General features: G+C 40.6%; 1 protein-coding gene across 4 annotated transcripts in view; it reads right to left on the bottom strand.

Moving 5' to 3' along the window:
- SNAP25 (synaptosomal-associated protein, 25kDa) overlaps positions 1-15,137 on the bottom strand; it is an 85,249-nt gene that overhangs the window by 19,580 nt on the left and 50,532 nt on the right. For all 4 annotated transcript variants that reach the window (XM_005874653.2, XM_005874652.2, XM_005874654.2 and 1 more), the window contains 3 exons: positions 9,141-9,276; positions 7,418-7,459; positions 376-424 (listed from right to left, as the gene is read on the bottom strand). In XM_005874653.2, coding sequence (XP_005874715.1) covers positions 376-424; positions 7,418-7,459; positions 9,141-9,212 — 163 coding nt within the window. In that variant the 5' untranslated portion in view covers positions 9,213-9,276. The remainder of the gene's footprint in view (positions 1-375; positions 425-7,417; positions 7,460-9,140; positions 9,277-15,137) is intronic.

Here is a 15,137-nt window from a genome sequence, read left to right on the forward strand (position 1 = left end):
ATATATTTAGAAGAAAATCAAATTTATTGAAAAGAGTGGGAATAAGGGGAATAAGAAAATTCTCACACTGTCCAAAATATTATCATTTAAAAAATCAACCACACAAATAATTTTTGCTTTTAAAAATCTGTTACCCTACCATATATAACAGGGAGAGTAGTGCTATTCATTTAATCATGAGGGCCTCAACATTTCCATACATTTACCTTTACAATCTTTTCAATATAAAAGGAAGGCAAGATGATGAAAATGCTAGAATCTTCACATTCATCTATGTGTTTAACATGTGGGAAAATGACCACCTGTGTCTGCACAATTTTTTAATGCACTTTATTCAGACGAGAAATTGTTCTTACTGAAGAAATCTCAACTTACCTCCTTGTTCATCCAACATAACCAAAGTCCTGATACCAGCATCTTTACTCTATATTCCAATAATGGTAGCAAAGTTGAAAAAGAGTTAGAGAGAAAAGAGAGAAAGATAAATCAGTAAAGGGGATAATTAGCTCTATTAGAAATGGAAAATGAAGAAGGTCCCAAGAAAAAGAGGGAGGAAATATGGCAAGAGTTTAGGGGCTCAGGAGGGACTCAGAGGAATGGGTTACCTATGGACTTGCTCTATCAGGGATCCTCAGGGTAGAAGAGGGAGATATAGTTCCGTGTAGATAGGGCTTGGCACAAAATTGGAATACACATACTTAATATTATACTGGGATTTTATATTGGGAAATAAAAACACCTGCAGTTTTCATAACATCAACCACAGAAAGCTAATCTTACAAAATCTTCTAGACTAAATCTTCTTCTCTGGCCTGATGTATCAGAAAGTCTCCATCAGCGAATTGGGTGGGGTAGGGGGGAATGCCACATGGGGAAGATGTGTAAGAATCTTGGGGGCAAGATTTTTAGGTTTACCAAAGGAAAAGATTGCTTCACAGAGGTTGAGAAACACAGCTCAGAAGGAAACTCACTCTTCTGTGAGATTTAGAAAAGGATTGGCAGATGAGAAATAAAGGTCATTCTCATAAAATAAGGATTTCAGAATAACCTAAAATAAATCTATTTCTTATTTCAGGTGAAATCCAAATTTCTTTATTCTGAAACACAATTCTGCACAGTAATGCAGTATGAGAAAATAATTCATTCATGAGCTTTCTTGCAGTTCTTTATTACAGTTCTCAATGGAAGTAAAGACCTTCCGTTCCACCGGGTAACTGTTAATAAGTATAAAATGGCATTGCTTACAGTTTGGATGAATTGTTTTGTTTTGTTTTTCATGGAAAGCTCCTGTGTCTCCTAGAACATATTCTAAAATTAGCCATCTCTCATAGCCCCGTTTATTTTCTACTGACTTATTTTAAATAAGAAAGAGAGAGATGTTAGTGGAGGTCAACAGAGGATTTTTTAAAATGGTATTTTAACAATTCAATTCTAATAGTGCTTCCAAAAATTAAATAAAACACTAAAAGTGACTTTTGTGAGCTTTTATAATTGCCCATTTCAGAGAATGGGTAAGGCTAACTCTCCCAAACACCGAAGCCTGCCTTGCTTTTAAAAATAGTTGGATAGGCTTCAGTTGTGAAATCAGGATGCAGTCTGGAGAGTGACAGCTCAGGAGGACTTCAGGGGTCATGATCAGCACAGATTCTAGAGCCAGACTCTGCCCTGGAAACCTACTGATTTCATTTCTTAGCTGTGAGACCTCAGGCAAATGTCTTAATTGCTCTGTGCTTTAGTTCTCTCATTTGTCATATATAATAATAGTTACTACGTCATTGAGTTGTTGTGGGAATTGAATGAGTTAATATGTGGCATGTGGTAGATTCGTGCCTGGTCTATATTTAGCATTACTGAAGTGTTTATAAAATAAATTACTAGAGCAGGATATCTAGGCAACCTAAAAATAACATTATTACCCACTAGCATCAGAAGCTTCTAGACCACTACTTCTCACACTTAAATGTGCACATGAGTCCCCTGTTTAGAAAATACCTTGTTAAAATGTGGACCCTGATTCAGTAGGACTGGAGAAAGCCTGAGATTTTTGCATTTCTAACAAGCTCGCCTGTGCTGCTGCTGCTGGTGTGAGGATTGAGCAGCAGAATTCCCGACCCCAGAAGACATTTCAAAATCTCTTTCTTAAATGTGTTGTGAATGGACATTCATCTACACTAGCCTGTATTTGAATGCTTTCTATGCCTTTTCCTGCAAATGTTAGCCATTATGTATGATAAGAAATTTTAAAAAGCAGATGGCTTATTCAGGCAAGTTCTGGTGAGCCGAAGAGGCATCTCAGAGCATCAACTCAAGGCTGTGCATAAGATCCTGGTTCCATTCTATTGGGGACAATGGGTGGGAAAAAGGTTAGTGATTTCAGTTTGGCCAGTTCTCATCTGTTTATACTTTTTTGATATGTTATTATACCCTTTATTTTATATGGAGCTCTGCAAATATAATTTCACACTTGCTCTGTTTGGTGCTAGATGTTTCAACACTGGAATAATTCACAGAACTAATCTGAAGGGGCAAAAGTTGACCCCAATTTGGGAGAACAGAAGCAGTGAACATGGACCAGGGAATCAGGAATGCTGGGTTGTGCTCTTAGCTCAGCCAGCAACTAGTTATGAGACTGAGAGAGTCGCCTGGCCTCTCGGGATGTTTCTCCATCTTTAAGATAAGGGTAGAGATGCCATATAACATTGGTGGTTAGTAGGTTGGTTCATTCACTCCCTTGCTCACTCATTCATTCATTCATTCATTCACTCACTCACTCACTCACTAAGAGTTTATTGAGCCTCCATTCTGCTCCAGGCACTAAGGATAAGAGGTAGGTAGACAAATGCATGGCTTCTCAATTGTGCTTCACAGTGAGAGACAATCTGGTCAGGTGGGAGGAGCGGGGATCTGGGAGTCAGTTACTCTGAATCTAGACTTACCTTTGAAATTTTGTTTCTAGAATCACCTATTCTGTTTCTCAGCTTTCCCAGCTTCTGGTGGTAATAGCAATAGCTCCTTCACTTCCCAGACTACTCAGGAGGATAAAATGAGCTATGGAATGTAAAAGGCTTCTACAAGTTCAACTCCATGGGAGACTGTGGTTCAAAAAGGAGTACATTAAGAAAAAGGACTTCATTTATAAAGACTCTCAATCAGTTTAGAATGAGTTGCTTTTATTTTTGTTTGTTTTCTTAGATCCTTCTATGTGTGTGTGTGTAATTCTCAAAGCAAAAAAGGAAATATAGTATGGTGGACAGGAAGTTAGGTGCTGTGCATAATATTTCACTCTGGAATCCGGTAGACCTGAACTTTAATTTCATCTCTGCCATTTGCATTTGTGTGTCTCATGCAAGTTACTTAAGCAGTGTGTACCTCCATTTCTTCCTTGGTAAAATGGAGATTAAAATGCTGTAGTTATACTCAGATTTTTGATAGCACAGGAGGTGGGTGCCTCTAACCTCGGCATTGTTCCAGGGTCAACTGTAGTCGTGAACAGTGGCTACAAGGACTGAGTGAGATAATATATGCTTAATGATGATAGCTTTCAGCACAGTACCTGGCACATAGTAGGCTCTCAATAAATATTAGAGTGTACACGTGGCTTCACTCTTTTGCTGACAGCTTTTATCAAAATGACTGGATTGTTCTTTGCAAGAGAGAAGGGCAGGCCTGGGGGCAATATCTCAGGGGAGGCAGAATATTATTTTCTCCTCTTCCTTAGAGATTATTATGTTTTAATAGCTAAGAATGAGAGGAGGCGGTTCTATTTTTGTCTTAGTTCAATTCTTGGTTTCTATTTGAAGTTGCTGGGGTAATTGTCAAAAGCAGGGCAGTTTGAGATGTGAGGGATTTTTTTTTCCCATTTTCCCCCCTCTATTTTTCCCCCTCTTTTTGCAGATGAACTAAAATCATGTTTGTGGAACATTTAAAAGTCTTTCTTTTGTCATTCTGAGATGCTTTCCCCCAAATCCAATACATGCGAGCTGAAACTAGCAGAGGCCAGGCACTCTAACTGCCAGAATTCCCAAAGACCCACGTCTGCCTGACTGGGCACAGCTGCCCAGCCTGAATTTTCCACCTTAGTAGAAAGTCTGGCCTAACACAGCCATCGCTGTGGAATGCTTATTCTCTTCTTGTGCCCAATGTGTCTCAAAATATAAATTGGCATAAAAAGAAAAGATGCTAAAACAGGCCTGAAATGTTGGGAAGCCCCGAGGCACCACTCCAGGCTCTTGAACCAGCCTGCCTTAAAGCAGTGTGGCTTTTCCCAGGCTGAGTTTTCAGAGCCCAAGGCATTCATGTGTAGACTGCTTTTAGTGTTTGCAGAGTTAATATTTTTGTCTGGAATCAAATATTCCCTCCTTTAGGATACATTCATGACTCTCCTACCAGAAGTAATCATTGCCTCCTCTAGGCTCTTAAGGCAGGTATGACCTTGAATTTGGAGAGCTCTTTGTATAGCTGTGTTCCTGCACAATCTAAATTTTTTTCTTCTCATTCACTCCCAGGGTTAGACATTCCATATATATTTGCTGAAATGCATCCATCAAAAGAGACAGTACCTCCAGGAGGGAACCAAGTGCTCTATTATCTGTAACCTTTTTACTTGTGTATGGCATTCAGCTCCTCTGAACTTTCCCCACTGACCGCTATGTAACTTTACATCATCCTTAATGCTAATGTGGCTTCTACTAAAAACCAAGCCGCTACCACACAACTCTGTTACACCCTCCCGTCTGTGAAAGATGGCACAGTCGGACATTCCACAGCAAGTGATATTGTTGGCCTTAGGGAGACATCATGAGCTTAGTAACCTTTCCTGTCTTTGAGACTGAATCTCAATAGGAATCCTGCTCAATTCAAATTAGATAGCATTGATGCATTTTGGGATCGTGGGCAAGATCCTGGTGTTTTAATGCTCGGGTTTTCTAAATCATTTCTGCCCTTGATGAATATTTAATGCTGGTTCTCTTTAAAGAGAATTTCCTTTTTGATTGAAAAGCAGAAAATCATCTGAATAGCCAATGCCCTAGGCATAAGAGGTGTTTGACATACACATAAAAGAACCCAGGAGGAAGTAAGAACAAGTCAGTCTACTCTAATCATGGTTTGCTCATCATTTTCCAAGGATGGACAGGCTACGAGCCTCCTGTTGTTCATTGGAGGAGGGAGAGAGCTTCCATCTGTTTTGCTCCTTTGTTCTAAAGAATAACTTCATGCCTGATCAAGAAACACTTTAGGAGAAACAAATAGGTATGATTTGAGAATCTTACTTCAACCAATAGAGCTTTTAAGATTCCTTTCCCGCAGAGTAAATCGGAGCAGACACTCCTTTTTGAAAACCGGTGGACACTGTCTTCGATTTAAGACCCAAACAAGGTGTCTGCAGCCCAAACACTCTGCTGGGGGAGGGGCCGGTTCAAAGTGGTGCGTTCTGATGCATTTGCTCCCGCACATCCCATGTTTTGGGAAGTGTCTTGACATTGCACGGGTAAGCAAGTTGGAGATAGTTCTGCTACTTTAGAGATTGACTTCATTGTGCATGCATGTAAGTAAAACATTAAAAAACGAGCTTTGCCGAAACCGGTTTGGCTCAGTGGATAAAGCGTTGGCCTGCGGACTGAAAGGTCCCAGGTTCAATTCAGGTCAAGGGCATGTACCTTGGTTGCGGGCATATCCCCAGTAGGAGATGTGCAGGAGGCAGCTGATCGATGTTTCTCTCTCATCGATGTTTCTAACTCTCTATCTCTCTCCCTTCCTCTCTGTAAGAAATCAATAAAATATATTTTTTAAAAAAAGTTAGTTCGTATATTTAAAAAAAAACAAAACAAAAAAACGAGCTTAGAGGCTGTGGTTGAAGGTGATAAAGATGTATCAGGATAATTATGTCAGCAGACCTCGGGGCTCCCTTCAGGTCAATGTCAGAGCTCACACAGAAAACGTTCCTAAGGTTTGTCCTTTCGCTTGCTCTCAGATTGAGGAACAATCAGTCTACTCCGAAAGCCTCTCCAGCACTCCTGGATATAGGTGATCTGCCTCCTCCTTGGTCTTCAAGTATTTCTGCATGAATGGTGTTCCCAGAATAGAGCAAACAACAACTTCTCTTCATTTAGAGAGCAAAGGCTGCTTTCCTATGCTGATGAGGACCCCTTAAGCGCCTGCCTCCCTGTGGGTGCCAATTTGTGCTACGCTGCAGGCTCTATTTGTCATTTTTTGGTGATAACAGACTTTATTAAATCCACCTCCCTGCCCTTCCCAAGTGTCCTAGGAGCTCCTAGTTATCACCTCTCCCTGCTCCTCCTGTGGCAATTCACATCTAACCATGATATTTCATTCCTAGCTAAAGCTGGAGAAATAAGGGACGATGTTGGCTCCTTTGGTGTGATAGGCAGTTGCCCTTCCTCTTAGCCTGGGAAAATTTATCTTTTTTTTTCCCTTTCATGTCCTTGTATAAGCAATTTACAGTGGCATCAGGAGAGTTGGCTCATTTAATTATTCTGCTACAGAGCCTCCAAGATCTCTAAAAATGATAACCACACATGAATTTACACATTGCTTATCAGTTTCAAACCATAGCTAAAGCAGCATCTTCCTGAATAAAAACTATTAGACTTATTTTATTTATTTAAATAAATATAACCCACCCTATTCTTTTTCCATTTTATCTCTCCCAAAGGGCATGTTCAATTAATCCTTTTATTCTTCCTGGTTGACTGCTGCTCTCCCAAATTGGAACCAGTGAGTTTTATTGCAAGTGGCCTTTTGATTCCATAATTGCTATCTGACCTATTTTACCCATTTAAAAATAGTTTTTGGGAATTCATTAACCATGGCTTGCAAATGGATGTTTCATCCAGAGTCAGGGATATAAAAAAGCTTCTATATTTACATTATTGGTCTTAATATTTCACCCTTATTAAAGAATTATCCTTTTATTTCATGAATTTTATTTTTCCCCCTCTTATATCATGCATTTTAGTGCCTGAGTCCAAACATAAAAATTTCCGAAAATGTTATATGTATAGGGGGTACATATTTTAAAAAGTCACATATGTGGCTGAAGACAGAAGAGGATGTCAAGATTAGATGCAACTTAAAGGCATCAAAATCATTACAAATAGTTTTTGATGTAGATCATTCCTTTGTATACTAAAAGTCACTCTGATTTGTTTTAATTGGGAGCATTTACTGGAAAATACTGTCCATCTCTGCTTCTCAGATTATAAAGGTAGTCTGGGCTGGGAGGTGGTACTTTGATGACTACCTGGCAACTTCAATATAGCATCTCCCTCACTATATGGCTTCCAGGTAGGCTCCGTTAACACCAGAATCAGTCAGCACAGGGAAAGGCAGGAGGGCCCAGGGAAAGAATATGTTAGCGAGTGGGATCAGTTTATCATACAATATGGTCACTCCTTACCTCTTCAACCAGTTGCAGCATACGACGGGTGCTTTCGAGTGACTAAGACAAAAAAAAACATAAATATTATAAGTGCAGGATCTAGAGGTCTTGGAAAATCAGAATTACATTCTTCCCTTGAGAAACACAAAGGGTTACTATTACATATTCTTTTATATTTGTAACTGAAACACAAAAGATCTTCCCATTTTCAATCTCTTTCCTTATTATGTAGGCATTCTACATAATAAGATTCCCTAAAGCAATTACATTGCAGCTGATCTTCATACAATCAAAACCATATGAAGCTGATCTTGATATCAGACAAAGTAATCTAGAAAAGATAATTTTTCATGTGCAGGCTGCATGAAAAGTGATCTCAAATACTCAGAGGACTAACTTGACCACCCTGGAATGGGAATATTGAATTTTAAGCACAAATATAATTTTTCATGAATTGAGATGAATCTAACATTGAGGTGTTTTTTTTTTATTATTATAAAGCCCCTAGAAACACAATTGGAAGTTCTTATCAATACAAATTAAACTGATACCTTAGGGTGAAAAAAATCAAGCATGTTTGAAATAATGAGCCCATGGAGGCAGCTATAATAATTATCTTCACCCTCAGATAAGAAAAAAAATGAGATGGGAAGTCTGGTCCCTCAGGCACAGTGTTGTCACTTTTTTCTCAGTTCCTTTCAGATTACTAGAATCTAACAGTCAGTGTGATGTCTCAAAGCTGTGCTTTTAAGTGACAAACTTATTTTGGACAAGATTCTGCAGAAACAAAGAATGTTAACTTTCCTGGAAGAGCTGTGAGCAGCCTGCTTTTCAAAATAGAATGGCTGTAAGCAGTGCATGCTAGCAAATGTTTCACATCTGGCCTTCCAGAAAAAAAAAAAAGAATATATGTGATTTAAGTTTATAAAGGATGAATAGCACAAAATTTACAAATAATAAAATATACAATACTCTTTGTTATAAATTCCACATAACCAATTGATTCTACAGAAAGCTTTTGTTGATTTGTGCTAAGCTCTGTGCCCATAACTAAGTACAGGTAGAACAAGTTGGTTCTGACATGAACGCTGGTTGATATTTTCATTTATGTTAATGAGTAAGAGGAAAGTGAAGCAATAAAGACATACCTTGGAACTTTACTCATTTACTAATGATGCGAGAGACTTCTTTGCTGAAGAGAATCATAGTTCTCAAATACTAGAAGGTTTTTTTTAATCTTTCGTGGTATTCATCGTGTAATAGTTGCACATGTGCACATTTTTAAGTTTAATCTGCATTATTAAGATTTTCTTCCCTTTCTTAAATCTAGATAATCAACAAAACAATAAATCCATCCCTGATTTGTAGTGTTTGTAGATTCCCACAGTAGAAATACTCTCACGTGTCTGGTTTCTGAGTACATCATGGTGTCACTGATGATGACCTTGGCAAAGATTATAGTAATGCACCATTACAGACCCCAAACATGTCAAGAACTTTGAAAGCATAGATAGTAGTAAAAAATAGTAAAATGATTAGGAAGTGATGAGTTTTGAGTATGACCTCTGATTTTAATATAATTTATTTAGTTGTCAGTTTATGCAATTCAATTTTTATACCAGCTTTCAAAGTTCCAGAAAATGTAACAATCAGCTCTCAGAATTGAGCCTGCTCCAGCAGCCTAGTGGTGTGTGTGTGTGTTTATTTTAATTGAGATATTAGAATAAACCCCATCCCTCACCTCATCAGCCAGCTGGTCGGCCCTCCTCTGCATCTCCTCCAGCTCATTGCGCATGTCAGCGTCTTCGGCCATGGTAATGGTGAGGGGTGGCTGGGTGCCTGGGATGGGGTGTCAGTGATGGGTTTGGCCACCCAACCTGGGAAAAAGCAGATTTCAACATGTGAGAGCTTATATGTGTATGTGCGGAAATAGACGATATAAATGGCCCACACTCTGTCTCCGTGACTCAGTCATCTTTTGAGCTGGAAGCCATATTCAAACAGGGGTCAAGAGAATTATGCTGTTTTTCCAAAAGAAGCCATAAATGCATACTTGCCAACTTTACCATGGAGGTAGATACCTATCTACTTACAAGTATTTTTTGAGACACAGACCACGTAAGAGTTAGGAATGATTGGATGGAGGGAATTGGTTCTGGGTTAATATACTTTTAAACTCACATCTATTTATTTTTATTTTTAACAGTTTTATTGAAGTTTAATTGGCATACAATAAATTCCACATATTTCAAGTGTATAATTTGAGAAGTTTTGACATACACACACACACACACACACACACACACACACACACATATATATGTGTGTGTGTGTGTGTGTGTGTGTGTGTGTGTGTGAATCATTACCACAATTAAGGAAATGACCATATCTATCACCTCCAACTACCTTATCCCAGGTTGAAATAACTAGATATATGCTTCTGTCACTAAAAGTTAGTTTGCATTTCCAAAATTTTTATATAAATGGAGTAATACAGTATGCACTATTTTTGTCTCATTTCTTTCACTTAGCATAATTATTTTGAGATTCATTCATGTTGTAGCATGTATTAATAGTTCATTCTTTTTTGTTGCTGAGTAGTATTCCATTGTATGTAGAGGCATTTAGAAGCAAAAGACAGAAAATCTTTAGTCTTTTTCAATTTCTGTCAGAGATTTCCCAGAGGGATTATATGGGTGTGCGCAACTATTTTCCAAAGAGGTATGGGTTCTTGGCACTGAAATGTGACCAGCCCGTTTATTGGTCACTCTCTTGAAATCCTCTATGGTACAAATTACAGGTAGCCTGACTGAGCTACCTCCAGAGCCAACCAGCCCACCTCCTTCCATTCCTACCTTCCTTAACCTTCCATCCTTTCTTCTGCACTTCCTTCCTTCTCAAATATATATTGTGTGTCTATAATATGCCAGCCAGGTCAGTGTTAGGCACTAAAAATATGGTGATGAATGAGACAGGCATTTCACTGCTGTCACAGAACTACAGTCTAATTGGGAAGATGGGAGTGAAATACGGAAATTAGATTATTCAGGGTGAAGCTAATTATATTTGGGGACATTCCATGGGTACCCATGGGTCACAGCAGGCCTCCCTAAGGAAGTCATGTCCCAGGAATGGTCATAAGACAGAAGGGTTCAAGAAGATAACTACTTGGTGTGATAAAAATGTCTCTGTAAGTAGCACAATTGTAGAAGGCATGGGCTCCTGTCTTGTGGCTGAGATGGCCAACATGTACCAGAATTTACCCTCCCTCCTCCATGGTAGATCAAAGTCTTTGGAAAATGGCTGCCCAGTTGGAAATTGCATTTCTAGTCCCCAATGTAAGGAAGTCATGCCATGTGGCTAGAGATGGTTTATGAGTTGTAGTCAAAATACTGTGTGTACCTGCCAGACTAAAGCAATTAGAAGCAGCCATCCCATCTACACTCTTGCTTTCCCCTTTTGCCAGCAAAAATAGGGCCCTGGAGGATGGCCAGGCCATGACTCAGCAGTAACTTGGGTCCTACAATCCACACCTCCAGGAAACTTGATAGTTGACCAGGAAGACCTGGACCTTCCTATGAGGTGACAAGGCACTTCTGTTGTGCTACACTGCTCAAATGTGAGGGTTTTGTCTTGTTATAGCAGCTGGTGTTGCACTAACTAACAAAAGCCTAGAGAAACTTAAAATGGAATAGAGGCATTGCCCAGAAATATGATTTCCTAACCAAAAAACACACTTATATTTGTCCTTCCATTGAAAACTGAAGCTGAGAGAAGAAATTAGATTTAGAGCTTTAGGGCAATACCATGTTTATCATTATTATTTTTATTATTGCTATTATGATTTCTATGAGAAGCACTTGCAAAAATACAATGAAAACTCTTCATAAAAAAAAATCAGGAACATCCTCATTGGAAGGCAAGGAAGCCAAAGTTCACAGAGAAAGTCCCTGGATGGGAGCCTCTCCCAGGCCCACTGCTCCAGCGCTTTCCTGACAGCTCAGGTTGAATTTCTCTGGGATTTTAACTGAGAACATATTATTAGAATCTTTCACATTTATCACTCTTGTGAAGTAACTCAGACTATTCAGAATTCCTGGGTAGTAGGAGTCCTAAAGTAAAACTTGTTTGGAAATGGTAGATTTCACATTCTTTAGTACCCAGCGATTCTTGGGCAGAGCATCAGATATAAAATCATAGTAAAAAAAAAGAAGAAAAAAGCATCAGGGCTATATTCTACTCATGGTATTAAAAAAAAAAGGAGTAAGTTTATGTTAGGTTAGTTTTATGGGTAGTCATTTAAAACATCAACTGAGCATCATACCATGAGCCTGCTAATTTTGCACACCTATTCTGGTCACCAGATTATGTAGTTATGATGTGATGTAGAGCTTTAAGTGCTTTGTGTTTTGCTTAAATATGGGTCTCCATTTTAGAAACTAGGGATCTAGGAAACAGAAACTGGAAGGAATTTACACCAAATAATTCTTTAATCTTGAGATGAGCAGAAGCACAATTCCGATGTTCTCCTGAGTGACTGGGGTCTACCCTCCAGAAAGAAACGGTGGGTCATGGAAACAATGAGCAGACTGTGGGCTGGAACTTAGCGGAGTGGATAAGGGGCCTGCATGTCAGAAAGTCCTACCTGGTGCTGTGGGCTCTGGTACTCAGTTGCTGGGTGACTCTGGGCAAGTCTATCACTGTCTCTGAGCTTCCGTTTTCTCAACAGGGCAAATAATACCAGTCTCACAGGCTTGTTGAGGGGAATGTATTATAGAAAGTTCTGATTTACCTTGTTTGTAAGGATGTGGGGGTTTAATATTTATAAAGCCTTGCTCATTCTGGACAAGCCTGTATTCTTTGCTAAGAGTGGAACAAATCCATTACTTATTAATTAGCTTTCCTTCACTAATGGCTTGGCAGGAAGCATGCTGAGTACCCATGGAAGCCTGAAACCAGGGAAACCAGCAGAGTGCCTGAGCCTCCAGTCCCCCCTCCTGGGATTAGCACGCGGGACAAACAAGAGTGTCTTCTCGCCCTGTTCTCCAGCTTTGCATTTTGCTGCTAGTTCCTTGGTGGAACTTCTTCCTTCAATAAACAGGTCAGGTTATTAAAAGGCAGAAGTCTGTGTGCTTTCAGACCTGTAATACTGTTGCAATTTCCCACCCTCCAGGTCTATTTGCTGATGGATGCTCCCTCACACACGCTCTCTTCTCTCTCATTCTCTCTGGTTTCATGTCTTTCCTTGGCAATCTCCTCTCAGAGTTGCTATTTTCAGATCTGAAGAACGGCTATTGGGCCCCTTGGCTACAAGCTATGGCACCCTGTGAGGACCTGGCTGATGGGCAGTTGGGGAGATGGCAGAGAAGCCACGTGGCAAATACCTTCGTTTTCACCATTTTCATGGTTCCCCCAGAAGCCCCCACACCTTTGTCCTGCTCTAAAGTGTGGGGGTATATCTGAGATTTGGGAGGACGGCTGATGAGTCTGGCAGATCTCAAATGCACTGCATTTCAAAGCTAGAAAAGCAACATCCCCCTCTCCTACTAAAAATGAGGGACAGCAGGCATGGAGCACACACCTGGACCCTCTGTTGGGATGTTTACTGCTAGTGTTGGGCAACTTGTCCCACAAAACCAAAACCCAAGCATATTAACATTCTCAGAGACAGCACTTAATGGTAATTTCAGTGGCTGAAAGGATCTTAGTAGCGAAATGGCATTTATTATCTAGGCGATGTGGAACACTTGACTCATATAAAGTGCATTAAACCTCCTTCCTGTGTGTTGCCCAAGCTGGGAGTGTGGCCCCAGCCAGCAAAGCCTGCTGAGTAAACGAGGAAATAAGAAGCAGAGCCACTCAAAACTATCCCCCGGGGCTCTGATGTAAGACAATCTCCCATCCATTAAGGGCCCAACAGTATTCTATTAATTATTTCAAATCACCATTGTTCAGGGGTCTGGCCCCTAGTAGGTGTTCAATTTATGCTAATTGGCTTATTGAATGAATGGCTGAATGAACTGTTCTGACACCCCCCGGTGGCATTTAATGTTCCCACATCAGCAGTTTTCCTTGTGTGGTTTAGGGCAGTGCTTCTAAAACTTCAAGAGGCATCAGAGTCATTGGAAACCTTGTGAGAATAGATTGCTGGGTCCCATTCCCAAAGACTTCGAGTCAGTGCTCTGATACGAGATGAGATTCGGCATTTCTAACAAGCTCCTAGATGATGCTGATGCTGCTGGTCCATAGACCGGACGTTGAGAGGCTCCTACCTATAGGACCCCCTATCTCCTGGAATGTCAATGTGTCATCAGGTGAGATGGGAGAAGGTTCTGTGGTCAGATAGAGTGGGGAAACAGTGGGCTCTACTAGGGGTGCTTCAGGGAACCACATCAAAAAGCCAGCTCACTGCCTGTTTTTGTACTAGCCATGAGCAAAGGGTGGTTTTTTACAATTTTAAGTGGTTAAAAAGACTCAAAGAAGAATACTTTGTACATGTGAAAATTATATCAAATTCCAGTTTCAGGGTCCATTGGAGCACACCCATGGCCATTGGCTTCCCTATGGTCAATGGCTCCTTTTATTTTTGGTCAATTGATTTATTTTTATTTTTTTCAATTACAGTTGACATACAATGTTATATTAATTTTTAGTGTACAACATAGTAATCAGACATTCATATAATTTATGAGGTGGTCACCCTGAGAAGTCTAGTAGCCATCTAACTTGTCAATGGCCCCTTTCAGGCTACAATGGCAGAGTTGAGTGGTTGCAAGAGACCAACATAACCCTCCAAGCTGAAATATTTACTCTCTGGTTCTATACAGAAAATGTTTACTGATCCCTGGGCTCAATAAACTTAAACAGAAATCCTTAAAGCATTCCTTATCAGTCTTTCATATCCACAAAGCATTGAGTATTTCCTCTAGACAGACACAATGGGTAGTATTTTTTTTTTCTCTGTTTGGGTTTGACTGTAGAATTCCCTTTTTATGGGACTTTCCATGATGGGGCTTGTGTTTCCTGAACCATATTGTACAACAAGAAATGATGCGTGGAGTAAAATATAAAAACAAATTTGCCTTTGATTGACTATTCCTACTTTAGGACTGCAAACCAGGTCTAATCCATGTTATCAAAGGCAAGGTTCTGGGGTGCCCACACAGGCCTCACAAAGATCCCCAATTTCCATGACCAGCTGCAGACCAAGGTTCTCAGCCCCAGATGCAGCACTGGACTGTTTGCATCAGACGCAGAAACATCTGAGGGTCTGTCACTGTTGAGGTATGTGGTACAAAGTGAGCAGGCTTCAGTTACTCCTTGATGTCAAGTGTAATTTGTAAAGCTCTTTATTCTCTAACTAGAGGCCTGGTGCACAAAAATTTGTGCACTCGGGTGGCGGGGGAGGGGGGGGTCCCCCAGCCCGGCCTGTGCCCTCTCGCAGTCTGGGACCCCTCGGGAGATAACGACCTGCTGGCTTAGGTCTGCTCCCGGGTGGCAGAGGGCAGGCCCAATCCCTAGGTGCAGCCCCTGGTCGGGCTCAGAGCAGGGCCGATTGGGGAGTTGGGGCGCCGCCCGTCATGCACAGAGCAGGGCGGATCGGGAGGTTGCAATGCCACCCTCAGTCACGCTCAGGGTAGGGCCGATTGGGGGGTTGGGGCACCGCCCCCTGTCACACTCAAGGCAGGGTCGATGGGGAGGTTGCGGCGCCACCCCCTGTCACACACAGAGCAGGGCC

This window comes from Myotis brandtii, unplaced genomic scaffold (genome assembly GCF_000412655.1).
Source record: "Myotis brandtii unplaced genomic scaffold, ASM41265v1 scaffold45, whole genome shotgun sequence".
NCBI lineage: Eukaryota > Metazoa > Chordata > Mammalia > Chiroptera > Vespertilionidae > Myotis > Myotis brandtii.